The sequence below is a fragment of the Puma concolor genome, chromosome D1 (genome assembly GCF_028749965.1).
Source record: "Puma concolor isolate L17-30 chromosome D1, mPumCon1.1.hap2, whole genome shotgun sequence".
Lineage (NCBI taxonomy): Eukaryota > Metazoa > Chordata > Mammalia > Carnivora > Felidae > Puma > Puma concolor.
In genome coordinates, this window is record NC_141676.1 from 903,288 (window position 1) to 925,856 (window position 22,569).

Sequence of the window (22,569 nt, forward strand, 5' to 3'; positions counted from 1 at the left end):
TGGACCCCCCACAAGCACCGAGGGTGGAGGGTGCCACACCTTTGTGCTCCCCAGGAGGGCATCTGCCACCGCACCCTGTTGGGCCCGGCCTTCTCGGAGTGCAACACGCTGGTGGACCCTGCCGTGTACGTGGCCGCCTGCACCCAGGATCTGTGCCGCTGCCCGGACTGCCTGTGTGCCACCTTCGCCGAGTACTCCCGCCAGTGTGCCCATGCAGGGGGACAGCCCCAGAACTGGAGGGGCCCTGACCTCTGCCGTGAGTGCCCCCTGGCCGGCGCCAGCACCAGGCCCCACGCCCACACTGGGTCCCGGTGGGGAGGGGGCGAGGGTCAGGACATCTGGCATCTGGCTGGGGACCCAGGGCAAGTGGAGTCATTTGGGGGGTCCTACAGCGAGAGGGTGGGCAGGGGGACAGAAGGGAGTGTGGGGGGCCCAGAGGGAGGACCCGGCCTTGGCACAGTCCAGGTGGGCACAGGAGGGCCGCCTCACCCAGAAGACAGTGGGAGTTAGGAGCAGGGAGGCCCAGCCTCCCAAGACGAGGGGCTCCCCGGCTCAGCTGTGACCTTGGGGAGCCCTTGATGACACGGGAAAGGTTGGGAGCAGCCGCCTGCCCCGCGCCCGGGTGGCTTTCCGGGGCCCAAGCTCTGCCTCCCCCCACAGCCTGGACCTGCCCCCTCAACACACAGCAGCGGGAATGCGGCTCGCCCTGCGCGGACACCTGCTCCAACCCGGAGCGCTCCCAGCTCTGCGAGGACCACTGTGTGGATGGCTGCTTCTGCCCCCCAGGCAGGTCCTCCTGGCCCTCGGGGACTGTCCCCCAGCCAGGCCCTCTGCCCCCAACCCCCCTCCCCCCCGCCGGCTGCCTCCAGTCACTGTGTTGCCAACACCCGACCCAGCCCGCTCACAACCCCCTGCCCCCCGCTGTCCGCAGGCACGGTGCTGGATGACGTCACCCACACGGGCTGCCTGCCCCTAGAACAGTGTCCATGCACCCACGGCGGCCACACCTACGCCCCGGGGGCCTCCTTCACCACCAGCTGCAGCTCCTGGTACGCCTCCTGGCTGCCCCTGCCCTTGGTGGGGGTGCATGGGAGGGGATCTACCTCCCCCACACCACGCTTCCTCTGTTCATGGCCTCCCTTCCCAGCACCTGCTCTGGGGGGCTGTGGCAATGCCAGAACCTTCCGTGCCCTGGCACCTGCTCCGTCCAGGGCGGGTCCCACATCTCCACCTACGATGAGAGACTCTACGATGTGCATGGGGACTGCAGCTACGTCCTGTCCAAGGTACGGTCCCAGTCCCCACCTGCTGGGCCTGTCCTGGGACTCTTCAGGCCTCCCTGCCCCTGGGAAGGGTCCTGTGATGGCCATCAGAGTAGGCGAAGCCCCCCCCCGGTCCCCTCCTGGGGTTCCATCCCCAAAGGGAAGCCCCTAGGCTCACATTCGCGGGGCCAAGGGGCTCCCAGGCCCCGAGATGAGCTGCCTGCCTGGAGGTGGCCACAGGGGCCAGCCTCCACCCCACACGCACGGTCCTGGGAACAGGGGCGCCACACACGAACACGCAGCCCCCTCCCTGCCCGCGCTCGGGAGTGGCCGACCCCCAGCGCCCTGGTGGGCCTTGCCCTGTCAGAAATGTGCAGGCAACGGCTTCACTGTGCTGGCCGAGCTGCGGAAATGTGGCCTGACGGACAACGAGAACTGCCTCAAAATGGTGACGCTCAGCGTGAACGGCGGGGACACGGTGGGTGAGGGTCCTGCTGGGAAAGGGGGTGGGGACAGGGTGGAGATCTTGGTCTGACGTTAGGGGCCAGGGGTCCCCTCCGGGCTCTGACTCTGCTGGGCTGGCCCCTGGGGAGTGCTCCCCGGCCGGGCAGGCTCCTCCCCCAGCTGACCTGGCCGCTTCCTCTCACCAGATCATCCAGATCCAGGCCAGCGGCGGGGTATTCATGAACTCCGTGCACACGCGGCTGCCCGTGTCAGCAGGTACGTGGTCTGGGACAGCCGGCCGCACTGCAGCCAGGTGGTCTGCTCCCAAGGCTGGTTCTCTGTGGCCCGGGGCAGTTCCGGAACATCCCATGGTTGGTTTCTCATCTGCACGTGGGATGTCAACGCTCCCCCCTTGGCTACCGTGGGGACCGGGGCCGAACACACTTGGGGCGCAGCCTCTCGGGGATCACGAGTGGTCACTGCCAATACCACCTGCAGAGGAGCTCCGCCCACCCCTGGGTCCCGGAGCGGTGGCGCGGGCCCACCAGATGCCTGGATCCTCCCAGGCATGCGGTGGCGCGGGCCCACCAGATGCCTGGATCCTCCCAGGCCATCCCTAGGGGACCCTCCCTGCTTCCTGCCTGTCCCAGGAGCAAGGGGGCTCCGTCTGGCCAGGCCTGGCCCCCACGCAGACTCTGACTCGGTCCCCACCCCCGGCAGCCAACATCACCATCTTCAGGCCTACGTCCTTCTTCGTCCTGGTGCACACGGGCCTCGGGCTGCAGCTGCAGGTTCAGCTGGTGCCCCTCATGCAGGTGTTCCTCAGGCTGGACCCCTCCTATCACGGACAGATGTGCGGTGAGGCTCCGCCGACGGGCCGGGAGGGGGCTGGTGCCCGGACTCAGCTCCAGGCCGCGGGCAGGACGGGAAGAGTCTGGCAGGAGGTGAAAGTTGGGAGGCGGCTGCTCCCAGGGCACAGTGGAGACTCCTGCACCGGCCGAGGGCACCCCGAATGTGATGTGTGGTCCTAGGGAGGGCACTTGGGGGGATGGAGAGCAAGCCGTGTTGCCCTTACGAGGTCAGGCTTTGCACAGTGGCTGATCCCCATCGGGGCTCACCTACGGATGGCTCTGGAACCACTCCTGGGATGGGGGTTCGGGGCTGGTCCGCCGTGTGGTGGTTTCTAGAGGAGAGCAGGAGCCAGGGAGCAAGGCCCCCCGGATGGCCAGGCTGGACGCCCTGCTAACGCCCCACCCCTGGGCCCCGGCCCCCAGGCCTGTGCGGGAACTTCAACCAGAACCAGGCCGATGACTTCCGGACCCTCAGCGGCGTGGTGGAGGGCACGGCCGCCGCCTTCGCCAACACCTGGAAGACCCAGGCCGCCTGCCCCAACGTCAAGAACAGCTTCGAGGACCCCTGCTCCCTCAGCGTGGAGAACGGTACTCCCACCCCCCCGGGGGCCCTCCGTTTACGAGGGCTGGGCTGGGAGCCAAGACCTCCCATCTCACTAGGCCCTGGGGGACCCCTGGTGTCCGGGTGTGCATGGCCTGGGGTGAAATCGGGCAGGCCAGAGTGCTCAGAGCCTGTCTCGAGGAGGAGCACCTTCCTGCCCTCTCAGCACGGTGGGCAAGCCCCAAATCCCAGCTGAGCTCTCTGGGGACCGTGGGGCCCCCCAGGGCCCGTGTGCAGGAGCGCAGGCAGCCTGAGGGGGCGGGCAAGGGGGAGGAGGTGTGTGGGTGCCGGCCAGCCAGCCTCCCCCCGCACCCTTGTCCCAGAGAACTACGCCCAGCACTGGTGCTCCCTGCTGACTGACCCTGCCGGAGCCTTCTCGCCCTGTCACTCTGTCCTCAACCCTGCACCCTTCCACTCGGTGAGACCCCTGCTCCACCTGGAGCCGCCCCCTACCCCTTAGCCTCCCCTTGGTGGTCCCCTATCTCGAGGACCACTCACAGCACGGCGGGCTGGTTGGTCAGTCCTACCCGGGGCTGCCTGGGGCTTTTAGCACCATCACTGTCGGGGTGTTTGTGGCCACGGACCAGCTCACCAAAAACTAGAAATATTGATTCTGTTCCGGTCCTAGAAGCCAGAAACCCCAAATCAAGCTGTGGGCAGAGCCATACTCCCTCCTAAGGCTACAGAGAAGGTCCTTCCTGCCTCTCCCAGCTTCTCGGGGCTCCAGGTGTCCCTGGGCTTGTGGCCATGTCACCCCAACCTCTGCCTCCCTGGTCACACGGCCTTGGCCCCTCCCCTGTGTCTGTGTCCAAATTTCCTCTTTAAGGACACCAGTCATGCTGGATCGGGGACCATCCCCATGACCTCGTCTTAATAATATCTGCAAAGACCCTGTTTGCAATAAGCTCATTTTCTCAGGTCCCGTGGGTTAGGGTTTCCACGTATCCTTCACAACACTTGGCTCATGGGCCACTTTCCCAGAAGCTCAAAGCCCTAAAATGCACCATCAGGAGCATCTCCAGGTGGAAAGCCCAGGCCCACCTCTGCCTGGGCAGATGGCACCCTCTTCACCCCACCTGTGTCCCCCACACGCAGCACAACCCGTGACGTACGTGAGATGCGGCCGACCCTGGTCCTGTCCTGTGGCGCTCCCTCCTGACCCTGACCATAGCCTGGTCTCACGCCTTCTTGCTGCCCCCTGACCGGGCCTCTGCAGTCGCTTAGCGTGCGGTGTGCCCCTCCTGGGGGCCGCTTTCCGCCCATCTGTGCCAAGGGGCCTCCTTGGGGTGGACCTCCCAGTCCAGGCAGGGGTCCCAGGAAGAATCCACGGGAAGAGGAGGGGCCTTGGTGGGCTGGGGTTCCTGACGGTCCCCAATGGCCCCATCCCCAGCACTGCATGTTCGACACGTGTAACTGTCAGAAGAGCGAGGACTGTCTGTGTGCGGCCCTGTCCTCCTACGTGCACGCCTGTGCCGCCAAGGGGGTGCTGCTCAGAGGCTGGAGGGACGGCGTGTGCGGTGAGTGTCCCTGAGCCACTCTGGCTGCACCGGGTGGGGGCAGGGGGCCTGGGGATCCTGGGGGCAGCCACCCCCCACCCACATGTTCTCAGCCAGAGCTTCTGGCTTCCTCGGTCGGGACAACCAAGGACCTTGTGGTCCCACCATTCCTGGGTGTCAGAGGGGAAACTGAGTCTTGGGCAGCTTAAACACCGGTTTGGAGGGGGCCATCCAGCCACTGACTTGAGCGCTGCCCCTGCCCCCAGCCAAGTATGTGAGCAGCTGCCCCAAGTCCCAGAACTACAGCTATGTGGTGGCCGGCTGCCAGCCCACCTGCCGCGCTCTGAGCCAGGTCGACGTCACCTGCGGCGTCACCTTCGTGCCTGTGGACGGCTGCATCTGCCCCTCGGGCACCTTCCTGGATGACTCGGGTGCCTGCGTGTCCGCTGAGGCCTGTCCCTGCTACTTCCGTGGCTCTGCAGTGGCCCCGGGGGAGGTGGTGCATGACGACAGCGTGGTGTGGTAAGGGGCCAGCTGGGCCCATGCCCCTCCCCCACATCACTGTGCCCCATCCCAGGAGAGCGAGGGTCTCGTCACCCTGTTTCACACGCAAAGATGTCTGGGTGTCTCCCAGAGGATTTTGAAACACAAAGGTGCTCCCTGGGGAGGGAAGTTTGCCCCTCCCCCCACATCCCTTAGTCCTGCTGTGAAGAGGTAGCCCTCCCTTGGCCTCCAGAGGGTTCTGAGGGTCCAGGGCCCAGGGAGGGCGTGTGCATTGCACAGGACGGTTTTCTCTCCGCGCCGGGGGAGGGGTGCCCCCAGCCGGGCAGAGATCTGGGTGAGGTCTGTGGGGTGGTGGGTGGGCAGGGGGTCCAGAGAGGGTCGTCTGTCTCTCACAGCTCGTGCGTGGGTGGGAAGCTGAGTTGCCTGGGAGCGGCGGAGCACAGGAGCTCAGGTACGGCCTCTGGGCAGCACCCCGAGGGAGGGGCTTCCGCGGGCCCCGGGTGGGGGGAGGGGCCCCTCCCAGCCCAGCCCCGCCTCCTCCGCAGGGTGCGCGGCCCCCATGGTGTACCTGGACTGCCGCAACGTCTCCGCCGGCGCGCCCGGGGCCGAATGTCTCAGGAGCTGCCACACGCTGGACGTGGACTGTGTGAGTGGCCGGGAGGGCACGGCGAGGGCGCTGCCCGAGGGCGTCCCCGGGCACAGCGGGTGACCGGCACTGACTTGTGCCGGTCCACAGTTCAGCACTCACTGCGTGTCCGGCTGCGTCTGCCCCCCGGGGCTGGTGTCGGACGGGAGCGGAGGCTGCGTGGCGGAGGAGGACTGTCCTTGTCTGCACAACGAGGCCACCTACAAGCCCGGGGAGACCATCAGGGTCGACTGTAACACCTGGTAGGTCGGGGCTACTCCGCAGGGGGCGGGACAGGGCCGAGGCCTGACATTGCCCCCGCCCCCCCCGACCCCCGCCCCCGGGAAAGCCCTGGGGTGTGCCCTTCGTCCTTGGAAGGTGCCCCAGGGGCCAGGCCTAGCCGTGGCCGGCCAGTCAGAGCCGACGCCAGGGGCTCCGGCCCCGCCGCACTCCAGGCGCCAAGGGCTTCAGAAGCCGAGAGACAGGAGTGCCGCAGGCAGGCAGGTGGCAGGCGGAGACTTCCTGAGCTCGCCGCGTCACTTAACCCCTCCGGAGAGTGGGGCGGGGCGGCCCCCGTGACCTGGCCGTCGCCTGCCCTCGCCTCGCAGCACGTGCAGGAGCCGCAGGTGGGAATGCAGCAGCAAGGCCTGCCTGGGCACCTGCGTGGCCTACGGGGACGGCCACTTCATCACCTTTGATGGCGAGCGCTACAGCTTTGAAGGAAGTTGCGAGTACACGCTGGCGCAGGTACGCCTGGCCCCCTCTCTGCCCCCGCCTACCCGGCCTCCTCCTAGCCCCGCCCCTCGCCCCGGCCACGCCCCCACTCGTCCTCCTCGTCCCACCCTCCTCGCCCTCGCCCCTCTCGTCCCCGCCCCTCGCCCCCTCCTCATCCCGGCCACGCCCCCTCTCGTCCTCGTCCCGCCCTCCTCGCCCTCGCCCCGCCCTCCTCGTCCCACCGCCCTCGCCCCGCCCTCCTCGTCCCGGCCACGCCCCTCTCGTCCTCGCCCCGCCCTCCTCGCCCTCGCCCCGCCTTCCTCGTCCCACCCTCCTCGCCCCTCACCCTCCTCATCCTCGCCCCGCCCCCCTCGCCCCGCCCTCTTCGTCCCACCCTCCTCGTCCTCGCCCCGCCCTCCTCATCCTCGCCCCGCCCTCCTCGTCCCGGCCACGCCCCCTCTCGTCCTCTTCGTGCCCGCCCCCAGCCCCGCCCTCCTCATCCCCGCCCCACCCCTGCTCCCGCCCTCCTACGCCCCCCACACCCTCCTCGTCCCCGTCCCCGCCTCTCGCCCCGTCAACCTCGCCCCGTCAACCTCGCCCCACCCCCGCCTCCTCATCCCGGCCCATCGCCTCGTCCTCCTCCCCCCCTCCCCTCCCGTCCTCTTCGTCCCCGTCCCCCGCCCTCTTCGCCCCGCCCCCTCGCCCGGCCTGCTCCCGCAGCCTGACCCCTCCCTGTCCCAGGACTACTGTGGGGGCAATGGCACCGGCACCACAAATGGGACTTTCCGCGTCGTCACCGAAAACGTCCCCTGTGGGACCACGGGTGTCACCTGCTCTAAGGCCATCAAGCTCTTCCTGGAGGTGAGAGCCCCCAGGAAACTTCTCCCTCCCTCTGCCCTCCAGCTGACGGTCCTGGGGCAACCTGAACAAATGACCACAGCCCGGACCCGAAACCAGAGAAATTCATTCTCTTGGTTGTGACGCCAGGACTCCGCCATGTAGGTGTCCCAGGGCCGAGACCACACCCCCGCCCCCCCCAGCTCCTGGGCTCCACCGCCCCTCCCCCACCTGTCTGCCCCTCTCTTCTCCCACACGGACACCTGTGGTTGGACTGAGGCTCGCCCTAAGTCCCAGATGAGCTCATCCGTCGCTGACACCTGCAAAGACCCTCCTTCCAAATAAGGTCACATTCACGGGTTTCAGGGGTCAGGATGTGGACACACCTTTTTGGGGGCCTGCGTTCAGCCCACCACATCAGGGTGCCCAGTTCCAGCAGAGGGAGGTCAGAGTTCACCGGGCAGAGAGGCGCACTGCTGGCGGGGGACGTCTCCCCCACAGGGTGGTAAGAGGATGAGCAGGGTCGCCTCACTCAGAGGCCAGCGAGCTGGGGTGGCCAGTCCTGCAGACTCCCTCTGGGACCCGTGCACCCCTGCTTACCGTGGCCCTGGCTTTCTATGCGGCCTCCCAGCCCAGTCGGCTTGGCCTCTCGCCTGGTGTTTGCTGACAGTCAGGAGCCCACCAGCCCTGTGCCGAGGGCCCCTGAGTACCTGTGGCCCCCGGGCTGGCCCCTCCGTCCCGGCTGCCACCACCTCCGTGTGCCCCTCTGCAGAACTATGAGCTGATCCTGCGTGAGGGCACCCACAAGGTGGTGCAGAGGGGGCCGGGCGGAGACCTGCCGTACAAGGTCCGGTACACGGGCATCTACCTGACTGTCGAGACCCGCAGCGGCATGGTGGTGTCCTGGGACCGAAAGACCAGCGTGTTCATCCGACTACAGCAGGGCTACAAGGTGAGAGTGGGCGGGCTGGGGACCCCCTCTGGCAGGGACAGATCTGGCCCAGAAGGGACCGTCTGGCCGCTGACAATCCACGGAGGGCTGGGGCCAGTCCACTCACAATGCCAACTTCTGAAAAGGCAGGTGTTGAGACCCAAGGGACCGACTGACAGAGTCCTGGTTAGAAAGCCATTCTCTGCTCTCTGGTCCCCCCACGCCCACTGGCCTGCTTGCCCACCTGCCCACCTGTTCATCTGGCTGCCCACCTGCCCGCTTGCCATAGGACCCACTGTGCACCCCATCCGCCTGCAGGTTCCCCGGGCACTCCCTGGGGACACCAGGCGTCAGGCAGTCACCCCTGGGCTATGCGCCGCTCCCTCGGGCTGCCCCCTGCAGCCCCAACACCCATGCTGCCTGCCCCCCCACCCCCCTCCGTGTGCAGGGCCGGGTCTGCGGGCTGTGCGGGAACTTTGACGACAATGCCGTCAATGACTTCACCACGCGGAGCCAGTCCGTGGTGGGCAATGCCTTGGAGTTTGGCAACAGCTGGAAATTCTCCCCGTCCTGCGCCGACGCCCCGGCCCCCAGGGACGCCTGCGCCGCCAACCCGCACCGCAAGTCCTGGGCCCAGAAGCAGTGCAGTGTCCTCAACAGCGCCACCTTCGCCGCCTGCCATTCTCAGGTGGGCTGTGCGAAGTGGGCGCTCTGGCCTCGGGGGCTGGAGGGTCGGGCTGCCTCCTTCCCTCCTGGTCAGGGCTGGGTCTGGCCTGGGCCTCTGAGCTCGGTCTTGATGTGGGTGCACACCAGGTGGGAGGTCCAAACGGTGTGCCCCAAGCCCTGCCCAGGGGTCCCGACCCAGAGCATCCCACAGCTTTCCTTGACCCCTCAGGCCCATTCCCCTAGAAGCGGGGTTGTGAGCCATACAGACCCCCGGTGTCACCTCCCTGTCCTACCCACATTCCCTGGCCTGCCGGGCTTCACCAGTACTGAGGACTGGAGTCGGCCTTGGAGACTCTTCCCCAAAGTCCTTCCTGTGACTTTAATGAGAACTCGAGTTCTCGTCACTCACGAGCACGGTCTCACGATCCAGGACGTGACGCGCAGGCCGCTTAGGAGGAAACGGTCTGGTGGCAAACGTGTCTTGGGTTCACTCTGGGCTCTGCTGCTCAAGGGAGGAGTGTGGTTGGGGGCCCGCCCCCTCACCCCGAGGAGACAGGCAGGGTCACGACACAGCTACGGGGAGGGCTGTCTGTGGTTGAGTGTGATGTGAGCAGAGGTGAGGGGTGAGGGGCACAGAGGGGCAGGCTGGCCGGGGCGCGGGTGGAGGTGCCCAGGTGGGTGGGAGTCACGGGTCTCAGACCGCAGATGTGGGAAGCCAGGATCAGATGGTCCCTCTGCTGGGGTAGGGCTGGCGGTCCCCTGACTGGCTGTCGAGCAGACCAACCACCCTCTGCCCCAGGTCGACTCCACCAAGTATTACGAGGCCTGCGTGGGCGACACGTGTGCCTGTGACTCCGGGGGCGACTGTGAGTGTCTCTGCACGGCCGTGGCCGCCTACGCCCAGGCCTGCCGCGACGTGGGCGTGTGCGTGTCCTGGCGGACCCCGGACATCTGCCGTGAGTTCACGGGATGTGTCGTCGGGGCAGGGCGGGCCCCCACCCCAGGGAGCGACACACTGCGCGGTTAAGGCTGGTCGCCCGCGGAGGGGGGCGGCGGGTGTCGGAAAGGAACGTGAAATGGGGAGGGGTGTCACCGATGGACAGACGGGAGAATGTTCCGGAACCCAGAGGGGTCAGTAGAGCCGTGCTCCCCCACCCCGCCCGCTTAGAACCTGGCTGGAGGGGAGCGTAGTGGGCAGCCGCTCCGGCCGGAGTCCCCCACCCTGGCAGGCGGCACCCCCGAGGAGCCAGGGGACCCGCGGCTGCGTCCCAGGTCACGGGCATTTGGGGCCCACACCCCCCGAGGCCCCATGCGGGAGGCACAGGGGAGGGACGGGGCTTGGTCGAAGGTCGGGGTGCAGGGGGAGCCCGGCCGGCCGCCGGGTGGCCCCGGAGGCCGTCGTTGCCAGGGCGGCGCCCCGCCTGGGGCCGCTGGTGGCTCGCTCTGGCCGGAGCCGGCCCGCTGAGTCGGCCCCCTCACCTGCAGCCTTGTTCTGCGACTACTACAACCGCGAGGGCCAGTGCGAGTGGCACTACCAGCCGTGCGGCGCACCCTGCATGAGGACCTGCCGGAACCCGAGCGGCCGCTGCCTGACCGACCTGCCGGGCCTGGAAGGTGAGGGCAGGGTCGTGCGTGGGTGGCGGGCTGGCCGCCCCGGGGCAGCAGCCACCACCTGGCCACGAGGGTGAGTCTCCTGCCCGCCCCGCCCCTGCCCAGGCTGCTACCCAAAGTGCCCGCCCAGCGAGCCGTTCTTCAACGAGGACCAGATGAAGTGCGTGGCCCAGTGCGGCTGCTACGATGAGGACGGGGACTACCACGACGTGGGCGCGAGGGTCCCCACGGCAGAGAACTGCCAGAGCTGGTGAGTGGGCGGGGGAGCCGGGGCGGGGGGCCGCCGGCCCGGTGGGGCTGGCCCTCAGCTCTCTCCTCTCCCCTCCCTAGTGAATGCACGGCTGGCGGCCTCCGGTGCGCGCACAGCCTCGAAGGTAAGGGTGAGGGGTGCCACGCGGGGCTAGGGACTGGGGGCTGGGGTCTCCAAGTCAGCCCTGCGCCTACCCTGTCTGCCAGCGTGCACCTGCACCTACGAGGGCAGGACCTACCATTTCGAGGATGTCATCTACAACACGACCGACGGGCTCGGTGCCTGTTTGATCGCCATCTGTGGAAACAATGGGACCATCATTCGGAGGGCTGTGGAATGTCCCGGAACCCCGTCCACGACACCCTTCACCTTCACCACCACTGTGACACCCCTCTCCACAACAGGTAAGCCTGGAGGACACCCTGCTGGTCCTGCCTCCCTCTCCCAAACCCCGGAGTCTGGGCAACAGTCTGGGTGGTGAGGGAACACCAAGTGGCAGGTCAGTGCAGGCGTCCTGGGCGTGAGGGACGGCCTGGGTCACCTCTCCTCCTGGGCACGGCTGGCGGGCGTGCAGAGGAGGCTGACGACGTTCCTGCCTCCCACCCACAGGCTCGGTCCCCACCTCCTCCACCGTGTGTGTGCGAGAAGTGTGCTATTGGTCAGGCTGGCATGACAGCAGCCATCCAGAGCCTGGCCTGCCAGGTGGAGACTTTGAGACGTTTGTGAACCTGAGGCAGAGGGGCCATGAGGTCTGCCCAGCCCCAGTGGCCATTGAGTGCCGGGCACAGAAATTCCCCCACGTCCCGCTGCAGCTCCTGGGCCAGAAAGTGGAGTGTGACGTGGCCCGGGGGCTGACTTGCCTCAACAGTGAGCAGAGCCACCAGCTATGCTATAACTATGAGCTGCAAGTCCTCTGCTGTGACCACGTGCCCTGTGGCACCTCCCCTGGTGCCACCACCCAGCAGCCACCGGTCAGCTCCCTGTCTGGCCCCACCTTCCAGTCCACGGGGGCCCCCACCGTCCAGTCCACGCGGACCCCCACCGTCCAGTCCACGCGGGCCCCCACCATCCAGTCCACGGGGGCCCCCACCGTCCTGTCCACGCGGGCCCCCACCGTCCAGTCCACGGGGGCCCACACCGTCCAGTCCACGCGGGCCCCCACCGTCCAGTCCACGGGGGCCCCCACCTTCCGGTCCACGCGGGCCCCCACCGTCCGGTCCACGCTGGCCCCCACCGTCCGGTCCACGGGGGCCCCCACCGTCCAGTCCACGCTGGCCCCCACCGTCCAGTCCACGGGGGCCCCCACCGTCCAGTCCACGCTGGCCCCCACCGTCCAGTCCACGGGGGCCCCCACCGTCCAGTCCACGTGGGCCCCCACCGTCCAGTCCACGGGGGCCCCCACCGTCCAGTCCACGGGGGCCCCCACCGTCCAGTCCACGCGGGCCCCCACCGTCCAGTCCACGGGGGCCACAACCACGACAGGGACCTGGACACTAAGCTCCTCGGCCTCGGCCACCACCGCCTGTCAGCCCCGGTGTCGGTGGACGGAGTGGTTCGATGAGGACTACCCCAAGTCCGAGGAGGCCGGGGGGGACGTTGAGTCCTATGACAAGATCAGGAGGGCAGGAGGGGCCGTGTGCGAGCATCCGGAGGACATCGAGTGCCAGGCCGAGATCTTCCCCGGCACGAGCCCCGCAGAGCTGGGCCAGCACGTGCACTGCGACCCCAGCTTCGGCCTGGTGTGCAGGAACGAGGAGCAGGCGGGCCTGTTCAAGATGTGCTACAACTACAGGATCCGTGTGCTCTGCTGCAGCCGCGACCACTGCGCAGAGCCCACCGCCACCGCCGCCACCGCCGCCAGGCCGTGGACTCGGACGAGCCCGCAGGGGACCCCGTGGCACCCCTCGACGGGACACACCCTGGCGTCAGGGACGACGCCCACCCATGTGGCTCCCACCGTCACAAGAGCAGCGGGCGCAACCGGCACCGGCACCATCAGCCCACCGTCCACAGAGACGACCACGCCAACAACAAAGACGTCGCCGGGAACCCCGGGAACCGGGCCCACCACCGGCCAGGGCACGACCGGCTGTCAGCCCCAGTGCGAGTGGACAGACTGGTTTGACGTGGACTTCCCGACCTCAGGGGTGGAGGGCGGGGACATGGAGACCTTCGACAACATCAGGGCCGCCGGGGGCAAGCTGTGCTGGGAGCCCAAGGATGTACAGTGCCGGGCAGAGAGCTACCCCGAGGTCAGCATCGACCAGATCGGGCAGGTGATCAGCTGCAGCCTGCAGACAGGGCTGGTCTGTAGGAACGCGGACCAGAAGGGCCAGTTCAACATGTGCTTCAACTATAACGTCCGGGCGCTCTGCTGCCAGCCCTCGCCCCACTGCCCCACCTCCGCGGCCCCCAGCACCAGCAGCACTGCCGCTGGGGCTGTGACGTCACCAGGACCAGGGGCCTCCACCAGAGCAGTAACCCGGTCCCAGGCCTCTTCCCCCAGGAACACCCCGATGGTCACTGTCCCCACCTCCCAGACAGGTCCCTCCTCCCCCGGGACCACCCAGACCCTTCCTCCTTTGTCTGGGACCACCCAGACCCTTCCTTCTTCCCCTGGGACCACCAAAACCCTTCCTCCTTCTTCTGGGACCACCCAGACCCTTTTTACCTCCCCTGGGACCACCCAGACCCTCCCTTCTTCCGGTGGGACCACCCAGACCCTTTTTACCTCCCCTGGGACCACCCAGACCCTTCCTTCTTCCCCTGGGACCACGCAGAAACTTCCTTCTTCTTCTGGGACGACCCAGATCCTTTCTTCTTCCCCCAGGACCACCCGGACCGCTCCTTCTTCTGGAACCACCTGGAGGGTCACTCTCCCCACCTCCCAGACAGTTCCTTCCTCCCCCTGGACCACCCAGACCCTTCCCCCTTCCTCTGGGACCACCTGGAGGGTCACTGTCCCCACCTCCCAGCCAGGTCCCTCCTCCCCCCAGACCACCCAGAGACTCTCTGTGGCCACCGGCCAGACGCTTCCTCCCTCTGCCAGGATCACAGAGAGGGTCTCCAGCCCCAGCCCCTCCTCCTCTCCGGGCATCCCCACGACGACCAGCAAGGCCACCTCAGCCCACGCACCCACCACGGTCCCTGTGGTGACCTCCAGTGGGCGGGCCACCCCCTCGTCCCGGCCCAGCAGGCCCACCTCCAGGACCACGCCGCTCTCCACAGCCCCACAGTCCGGCTCCACCACGCACACGCTGGCCCCCTCATCCTCCCCGGGCTGCAGGCCACGGTGCGCGTGGACAGACTGGTTCGACGAGGACTACCCCATACCGGGCCCCGACGGCGGGGACTTCGAGACCTTCGCGGTCTGGCGCTTGGCCGGGCACGTCTTCTGTGACCGGCCCCGGGACATCGAGTGCCGATCAGAGAAGGTGCCTGATGCGCCCCTGGAGGAGGTGGGGCAGGTGGTCCAGTGCAACGTGAGCTTTGGGCTGGTGTGCCGCAACCGCGAGCAGCCGGGGCCCCTGCCCTACTGCCACAACTTCCACGCGCGACTGCTCTGCTGTGAGGACTACAGCCACTGCGCCACCACCCCCGCCACCACCGCGGCCCCCTCCCTGTCCCCGAAGACCTCCCGTACCTCGGCGATGCCCACCACCACGCCCACCACTGTCTCCCGCTCCCCGCCCAGCACCCGGGTCAGTGCGTCCCCGACGTGGCGCACCGAGACCTCGTCCGGCCTCCCCGGCACCGTGCCCAGCACCGCCGGGGCCACCTCCAGCACCAGGACCTCCCTACCGCCCCCCACGACCGAGGCCACCAGCTCCCCGCCGAGCACCGCCCTGGGCTCCTCCACAGTCGCCTCCACGGCCACGTCACCAGCAGTCGGGTCCACGGCCTGCGAGCCTCGCTGCGCCTGGACGGATTGGCTAGACGAGAGCTATCCGGTGCCAGGGGCCTCCGGTGGGGACTTTGAGACGTATGCCAACATCCGGGCGGCCGGCAAAGCCCTCTGCAAGCGGCCCCTGGACCTGGAGTGTCGGGCCGAGCTGCTGCCCGACGTGCCCCTGCAGGAGCTGGGCCAGGTAGTGCAGTGCAGGCTGGGCGAGGGTCTGGTGTGCCACAATCGTGACCAGGTTGGCCGGTTCAAGATGTGCCTCAACTACCACATCCGCGTGCTCTGCTGTGACGACTACAGCCACTGTCCCAGCACCCTGGCCACCACTACGATGACCCCCCGGGCCACCAGCCCGGGTCCGACCCCCACACTGGCTGCCAGTACCACCGTCTGGTCCCCAACGACCCCCAGTCCTACAGCGCCCAGCACGGGCCACACCGCGGCCACCTCCCCGTGCCAGCCCGCCTGCCGCTGGACGGGCTGGCTGGACAGTGACCAGCCCCTGCCCGGCCGCTTCGGGGGCGACATTGAGACCTACTACCACATCCAGGACACGGGCGGCCAGCTCTGCGCGGATCCCGAGGCCATCGAGTGCCAGGCCGTCCTCTTCCCGGACGTGCCCTTGGAGCAGCTGGGCCAGGTGCTACGATGTGACGTCAACTACGGACTCATCTGCAGGAACAACCGGCAGAGAGGAGGCCAGACTTGCCTCAACTACCACATCCGCGTGCTCTGCTGTGACGACTACAGCCACTGTGCCAGCTCTGCGGTCCCTGAGCCCACCAGCAGCAGCAGCAGCAGCAGCAGCAGCAGCAGCAGCAGCACAGGACAAAGGTCATCGCAGGTTCCTGGGCCGCGGACGACGGCCACGCACCCCTCCTCCCCTGCCACCACCCGGAGGGTCACTGTCCCCACCACCCAGACCGTTTCTCCTTCCTCTGTGACCACCCAGACACTTCCTTCTTCCCCTGGGACCACCCAGACCCTTCCTTCTTCCCCTGGGACCACGCAGACACTTCCTTCTTCCCCTGGGACCACCCAGACCCTTTTTACCTCCCCTGGGACCACCCAGACACCTCCTTCTTCCCCTGGGACCACCCAGACCCTTTTTACCTCCCCTGGGACCACCCAGACCCTTTTTACCTCCCCTGGGACCACCCAGACCCTTTTTACTTCCCCTGGGACCACCCAGAGCCTTTCTGTTTCCTCTGGGACCACCCAGATCCTTCCTTCCTCCCAAAGGACTACCCAGAGGGTCTCTGTCCCCACCTCCCAGCCAGGTCCCTCCTCCCCTCGGACCACCCAGACCCTTTTTTCCTCTTCTGGGACGACCCAGATCCTTCCTTCTTCCCCCAGGACCACCCAGGCCCCTCCTTCTTCTGGGACCACCTGGAGGGTCACTCTCCCCACCTCTCAGACAGGTCCTTCCTCCCCCAGGACCACCCAGACCCTTCCCCCTTCCTCTGGGACCACCTGGAGGGCCACTGTCCCCACCTCCCAGCCAGGTCCCTCCTCCCCCCAGACCACCCAGAGACTCTCTGTGGCCACCGGCCAGACGCTTCCTCCCTCTGCCAGGATCACAGAGAGGGTCTCCAGCCCCAGCCCCTCCTCCTCTCCGGGCATCCCCACGACGACCAGCAAGCCCACCTCAGCCCACGCACCCACCACGGTCCCTGTGGTGACCTCCAGTGGGCGGGCCACCCCCTCGTCCCGGCCCAGCAGGCCCACCTCCAGGACCACGCCGCTCTCCACAGCCCCACAGTCCGGCTCCACCACGCACACGCTGGCCCCCTCATCCTCCCCGGGCTGCAGGCCACGGTGCGCGTGGACAGACTGGTTCGACGAGGACTACCCCATACCGGGCCCCGACGGCGGGGACTTCGAGACCTTCGCGGTCTGGCGCTTGGCCGGGCACGTCTTCTGTGACCGGCCCCGGGACATCGAGTGCCGATCAGAGAAGGTGCCCGATGCGCCCCTGGAGGAGGTGGGGCAGGTGGTCCAGTGCAACGTGAGCTTTGGGCTGGTGTGCCGCAACCGCGAGCAGCCGGGGCCCCTGCCCTACTGCCACAACTTCCACGCGCGACTGCTCTGCTGTGAGGACTACAGCCACTGCGCCACCACCCCCGCCACCACCGCGGCCCCCTCCCTGTCCCCGAAGACCTCCCGTACCTCGGCGATGCCCACCACCACGCCCACCACTGTCTCCCGCTCCCCGCCCAGCACCCGGGTCAGTGCGTCCCCGACGTGGCGCACCGAGACCTCGTCCGGCCTCCCCGGCACCGTGCCCAGCACCGCCGGGGCCACCTCCAGCACCAGGACCTCCCTACCGCCCCCCACGACCGAGGCCACCAGCTCCCCGCCGAGCACCGCCCTGGGCTCCTCCACAGTCGCCTCCACGGCCACGTCACCAGCAGTCGGGTCCACGGCCTGCGAGCCTCGCTGCGCCTGGACGGATTGGCTAGACGAGAGCTATCCGGTGCCAGGGGCCTCCGGTGGGGACTTTGAGACGTATGCCAACATCCGGGCGGCCGGCAAAGCCCTCTGCAAGCGGCCCCTGGACCTGGAGTGTCGGGCCGAGCTGCTGCCCGACGTGCCCCTGCAGGAGCTGGGCCAGGTAGTGCAGTGCAGGCTGGGCGAGGGTCTGGTGTGCCACAATCGTGACCAGGTTGGCCGGTTCAAGATGTGCCTCAACTACCACATCCGCGTGCTCTGCTGTGACGACTACAGCCACTGTCCCAGCACCCTGGCCACCACTACGATGACCCCCCGGGCCACCAGCCCGGGTCCGACCCCCACACTGGCTGCCAGTACCACCGTCTGGTCCCCAACGACCCCCAGTCCTACAGCGCCCAGCACGGGCCACACCGCGGCCACCTCCCCGTGCCAGCCCGCCTGCCGCTGGACGGGCTGGCTGGACAGTGACCAGCCCCTGCCCGGCCGCTTCGGGGGCGACATTGAGACCTACTACCACATCCAGGACACGGGCGGCCAGCTCTGCGCGGATCCCGAGGCCATCGAGTGCCAGGCCGTCCTCTTCCCGGACGTGCCCTTGGAGCAGCTGGGCCAGGTGCTACGATGTGACGTCAACTACGGACTCATCTGCAGGAACAACCGGCAGAGAGGAGGCCAGACTTGCCTCAACTACCACATCCGCGTGCTCTGCTGTGACGACTACAGCCACTGTGCCAGCTCTGCGGTCCCTGAGCCCACCAGCAGCAGCAGCAGCAGCAGCAGCAGCAGCAGCAGCAGCACAGGACAAAGGTCATCGCAGGTTCCTGGGCCGCGGACGACGGCCACGCACCCCTCCTCCCCTGCCACCACCCGGAGGGTCACTGTCCCCACCACCCAGACCGTTTCTCCTTCCTCTGTGACCACCCAGACACTTCCTTCTTCCCCTGGGACCACCCAGACCCTTCCTTCTTCCCCTGGGACCACGCAGACACTTCCTTCTTCCCCTGGGACCACCCAGACCCTTTTTACCTCCCCTGGGACCACCCAGACACCTCCTTCTTCCCCTGGGACCACCCAGACCCTTTTTACCTCCCCTGGGACCACCCAGACCCTTTTTACCTCCCCTGGGACCACCCAGACCCTTTTTACTTCCCCTGGGACCACCCAGAGCCTTTCTGTTTCCTCTGGGACCACCCAGATCCTTCCTTCCTCCCAAAGGACTACCCAGAGGGTCTCTGTCCCCACCTCCCAGCCAGGTCCCTCCTCCCCTCGGACCACCCAGACCCTTTTTTCCTCTTCTGGGACGACCCAGATCCTTCCTTCTTCCCCCAGGACCACCCAGGCCCCTCCTTCTTCTGGGACCACCTGGAGGGTCACTCTCCCCACCTCTCAGACAGGTCCTTCCTCCCCCAGGACCACCCAGACCCTTCCCCCTTCCTCTGGGACCACCTGGAGGGCCACTGTCCCCACCTCCCAGCCAGGTCCCTCCTCCCCCCAGACCACCCAGAGACTCTCTGTGGCCACCGGCCAGACGCTTCCTCCCTCTGCCAGGATCACAGAGAGGGTCTCCAGCCCCAGCCCCTCCTCCTCTCCGGGCATCCCCACGACGACCAGCAAGCCCACCTCAGCCCACGCACCCACCACGGTCCCTGTGGTGACCTCCAGTGGGCGGGCCACCCCCTCGTCCCGGCCCAGCAGGCCCACCTCCAGGACCACGCCGCTCTCCACAGCCCCACAGTCCGGCTCCACCACGCACACGCTGGCCCCCTCATCCTCCCCGGGCTGCAGGCCACGGTGCGCGTGGACAGACTGGTTCGACGAGGACTACCCCATACCGGGCCCCGACGGCGGGGACTTCGAGACCTTCGCGGTCTGGCGCTTGGCCGGGCACGTCTTCTGTGACCGGCCCCGGGACATCGAGTGCCGATCAGAGAAGGTGCCCGATGCGCCCCTGGAGGAGGTGGGGCAGGTGGTCCAGTGCAACGTGAGCTTTGGGCTGGTGTGCCGCAACCGCGAGCAGCCGGGGCCCCTGCCCTACTGCCACAACTTCCACGCGCGACTGCTCTGCTGTGAGGACTACAGCCACTGCGCCACCACCCCCGCCACCACCGCGGCCCCCTCCCTGTCCCCGAAGACCTCCCGTACCTCGGCGATGCCCACCACCACGCCCACCACTGTCTCCCGCTCCCCGCCCAGCACCCGGGTCAGTGCGTCCCCGACGTGGCGCACCGAGACCTCGTCCGGCCTCCCCGGCACCGTGCCCAGCACCGCCGGGGCCACCTCCAGCACCAGGACCTCCCTACCGCCCCCCACGACCGAGGCCACCAGCTCCCCGCCGAGCACCGCCCTGGGCTCCTCCACAGTCGCCTCCACGGCCACGTCACCAGCAGTCGGGTCCACGGCCTGCGAGCCTCGCTGCGCCTGGACGGATTGGCTAGACGAGAGCTATCCGGTGCCAGGGGCCTCCGGTGGGGACTTTGAGACGTATGCCAACATCCGGGCGGCCGGCAAAGCCCTCTGCAAGCGGCCCCTGGACCTGGAGTGTCGGGCCGAGCTGCTGCCCGACGTGCCCCTGCAGGAGCTGGGCCAGGTAGTGCAGTGCAGGCTGGGCGAGGGTCTGGTGTGCCACAATCGTGACCAGGTTGGCCGGTTCAAGATGTGCCTCAACTACCACATCCGCGTGCTCTGCTGTGACGACTACAGCCACTGTCCCAGCACCCTGGCCACCACTACGATGACCCCCCGGGCCACCAGCCCGGGTCCGACCCCCACACTGGCTGCCAGTACCACCGTCTGGTCCCCAACGACCCCCAGTCCTACAGCGCCCAGCACGGGCCACACCGCGGCCACCTCCCCGTGCCAGCCCGCCTGCCGCTGGACGGGCTGGCTGGACAGTGACCAGCCCCTGCCCGGCCGCTTCGGGGGCGACATTGAGACCTACTACCACATCCAGGACACGGGCGGCCAGCTCTGCGCGGATCCCGAGGCCATCGAGTGCCAGGCCGTCCTCTTCCCGGACGTGCCCTTGGAGCAGTTGGGCCAGGTGCTACGATGTGACGTCAACTACGGACTCATCTGCAGGAACAACCGGCAGAGAGGAGGCCAGACTTGCCTCAACTACCACATCCGCGTGCTCTGCTGTGACGACTACAGCCACTGTGCCAGCTCTGCGGTCCCTGAGCCCACCAGCAGCAGCAGCAGCAGCACAGGACAAAGGTCATCGCAGGTTCCTGGGCCGCGGACGACGGCCACGCACCCCTCCTCCCCTGCCACCACCCGGAGGGTCACTGTCCCCACCACCCAGACCGTTCCTCCTTCCTCTGTGACCACCCAGACACTTCCTTCTTCCCCTGGGACCACCCAGACCCTTCCTTCTTCCCCTGGGACCACGCAGACACTTCCTTCTTCCCCTGGGACCACCCAGACCCTTCCTTCTTCCCCTGGGACCACCCAGAGCCTTTCTCTTTCCTCTGGCACCACCGAGATCCTTCCTTCCTCCCAAAGGACCACCCAGAGGGTCTCTGTCCCCACCTCCCAGCCAGGTCCCTCCTCCCCTCGGACCACCCAGACACTTTCTTCTTCTTCTGGGACGATCCAGATCCTTCCTTCTTCCCCCAGGACCACCCAGGCCCCTCCTTCTTCTGGAACCACCTGGAGGGTCACTCTCCCCACCTCCCAGACAGTTCCTTCCTCCCCCTGGACCACCCAGACCCGTCCCCCTTCCTCTGGGACCACCTGGAGGGCCACTGTCCCCACCTCCCAGCCAGGTCCCTCCTCCCCCCAGACCACCCAGAGACTCTCTGTGGCCACCGGCCAGACGCTTCCTCCCTCTGCCAGGATCACAGAGAGGGTCTCCAGCCCCAGCCCCTCCTCCTCTCCGGGCATCCCCACGATGACCAGCAAGCCCACCTCAGCCCACGCACCCACCACGGTCCCTGTGGTGACCTCCAGTGGGCGGGCCACCCCCTCGTCCCGGCCCAGCAGGCCCACCTCCAGGACCACGCCGCTCTCCACAGCCCCACAGTCCGGCTCCACCACGCACACGCTGGCCCCCTCATCCTCCCCGGGCTGCAGGCCACGGTGCGTGTGGACAGACTGGTTCGACGAGGACTACCCCATACCGGGCCCCGACGGCGGGGACTTCGAGACCTTCGCGGTCTGGCGCTTGGCCGGGCACGTCTTCTGTGACCGGCCCCGGGACATCGAGTGCCGATCAGAGAAGGTGCCCGATGCGCCCCTGGAGGAGGTGGGGCAGGTGGTCCAGTGCAACGTGAGCTTTGGGCTGGTGTGCCGCAACCGCGAGCAGCCGGGGCCCCTGCCCTACTGCCACAACTTCCACGCGCGACTGCTCTGCTGTGAGGACTACAGCCACTGCGCCACCACCCCCGCCACCACCACGGCCCCCTCCCTGTCCCCGAAGACCTCCCGTACCTCGGCGATGCCCACCACCACGCCCACCACTGTCTCCCGCTCCCCGCCCAGCACCCGGGTCAGTGCGTCCCCGACGTGGCGCACCGAGACCTCGTCCGGCCTCCCCGGCACCGTGCCCAGCACCGCCGGGGCCACCTCCAGCACCAGGACCTCCCTACCGCCCCCCACGACCGAGGCCACCAGCTCCCCGCCGAGCACCGCCCTGGGCTCCTCCACAGTCGCCTCCACGGCCACGTCACCAGCAGTCGGGTCCACGGCCTGCGAGCCTCGCTGCGCCTGGACGGATTGGCTAGACGAGAGCTATCCGGTGCCAGGGGCCTCCGGTGGGGACTTTGAGACGTATGCCAACATCCGGGCGGCCGGCAAAGCCATCTGCAAGCGGCCCCTGGACCTGGAGTGTCGGGCCGAGCTGCTGCCCGACGTGCCCCTGCAGGAGCTGGGCCAGGTAGTGCAGTGCAGGCTGGGCGAGGGTCTGGTGTGCCACAATCGTGACCAGGTTGGCCGGTTCAAGATGTGCCTCAACTACCACATCCGCGTGCTCTGCTGTGACGACTACAGCCACTGTCCCAGCACCCTGGCCACCACTACGATGACCCCCCGGGCCACCAGCCCGGGTCCAACGGCCACGCACCCCTCCTCCCCTGCCACCACCCGGAGGGTCACTGTCCCCACCACCCAGACCGTTCCTCCTTCCTCTGTGACCACCCAGACCCTTCCTTCTTTCCCTGGGACCACCCAGACCCTTCTTTCTTCCCCTGGGACCACGCAGACCCTTCCTTCTTCCCCTGGGACCACCCAGACCCTTCCTCCTTCCCCTGGGACCACGCAGACACTTCCTTCTTCCCCTGGGACCACCCAGACCCTTCCTCCTTCCCCTGGGACCACGCAGACACTTCCTTCTTCCCCTGGGACCACCCAGACCCTTCCTTCTTCCCCTGGGACCATGCAGACACTTCCTTCTTCCCCTGGGACCACCCAGACCCTTCCTCCTTCC

General features: G+C 67.9%; 1 protein-coding gene across 1 annotated transcript in view; it reads left to right on the forward strand.

Annotated features, from left to right (window-relative positions):
- MUC5B (mucin 5B, oligomeric mucus/gel-forming) overlaps window positions 1-22,569 on the forward strand; it is a 36,523-nt gene that overhangs the window by 4,877 nt on the left and 9,077 nt on the right. The window contains exons 8-36 of the mRNA XM_086679316.1: window positions 55-256; window positions 661-786; window positions 932-1,049; window positions 1,148-1,286; window positions 1,630-1,740; window positions 1,913-1,982; window positions 2,427-2,564; window positions 2,981-3,145; window positions 3,482-3,576; window positions 4,549-4,675; window positions 4,921-5,176; window positions 5,554-5,609; window positions 5,704-5,804; window positions 5,895-6,046; window positions 6,392-6,530; window positions 7,239-7,358; window positions 8,107-8,286; window positions 8,714-8,953; window positions 9,731-9,887; window positions 10,417-10,545; window positions 10,648-10,792; window positions 10,873-10,916; window positions 10,999-11,196; window positions 11,402-11,883; window positions 12,250-15,493; window positions 15,538-15,563; window positions 15,676-17,920; window positions 17,965-17,990; window positions 18,103-22,380. Of these exons, the coding sequence (XP_086535442.1) occupies window positions 55-256; window positions 661-786; window positions 932-1,049; window positions 1,148-1,286; window positions 1,630-1,740; window positions 1,913-1,982; window positions 2,427-2,564; window positions 2,981-3,145; window positions 3,482-3,576; window positions 4,549-4,675; window positions 4,921-5,176; window positions 5,554-5,609; window positions 5,704-5,804; window positions 5,895-6,046; window positions 6,392-6,530; window positions 7,239-7,358; window positions 8,107-8,286; window positions 8,714-8,953; window positions 9,731-9,887; window positions 10,417-10,545; window positions 10,648-10,792; window positions 10,873-10,916; window positions 10,999-11,196; window positions 11,402-11,883; window positions 12,250-15,493; window positions 15,538-15,563; window positions 15,676-17,920; window positions 17,965-17,990; window positions 18,103-22,380 (13,509 nt within the window). The remainder of the gene's footprint in view (window positions 1-54; window positions 257-660; window positions 787-931; window positions 1,050-1,147; window positions 1,287-1,629; window positions 1,741-1,912; window positions 1,983-2,426; window positions 2,565-2,980; window positions 3,146-3,481; window positions 3,577-4,548; window positions 4,676-4,920; window positions 5,177-5,553; window positions 5,610-5,703; window positions 5,805-5,894; window positions 6,047-6,391; window positions 6,531-7,238; window positions 7,359-8,106; window positions 8,287-8,713; window positions 8,954-9,730; window positions 9,888-10,416; window positions 10,546-10,647; window positions 10,793-10,872; window positions 10,917-10,998; window positions 11,197-11,401; window positions 11,884-12,249; window positions 15,494-15,537; window positions 15,564-15,675; window positions 17,921-17,964; window positions 17,991-18,102; window positions 22,381-22,569) is intronic.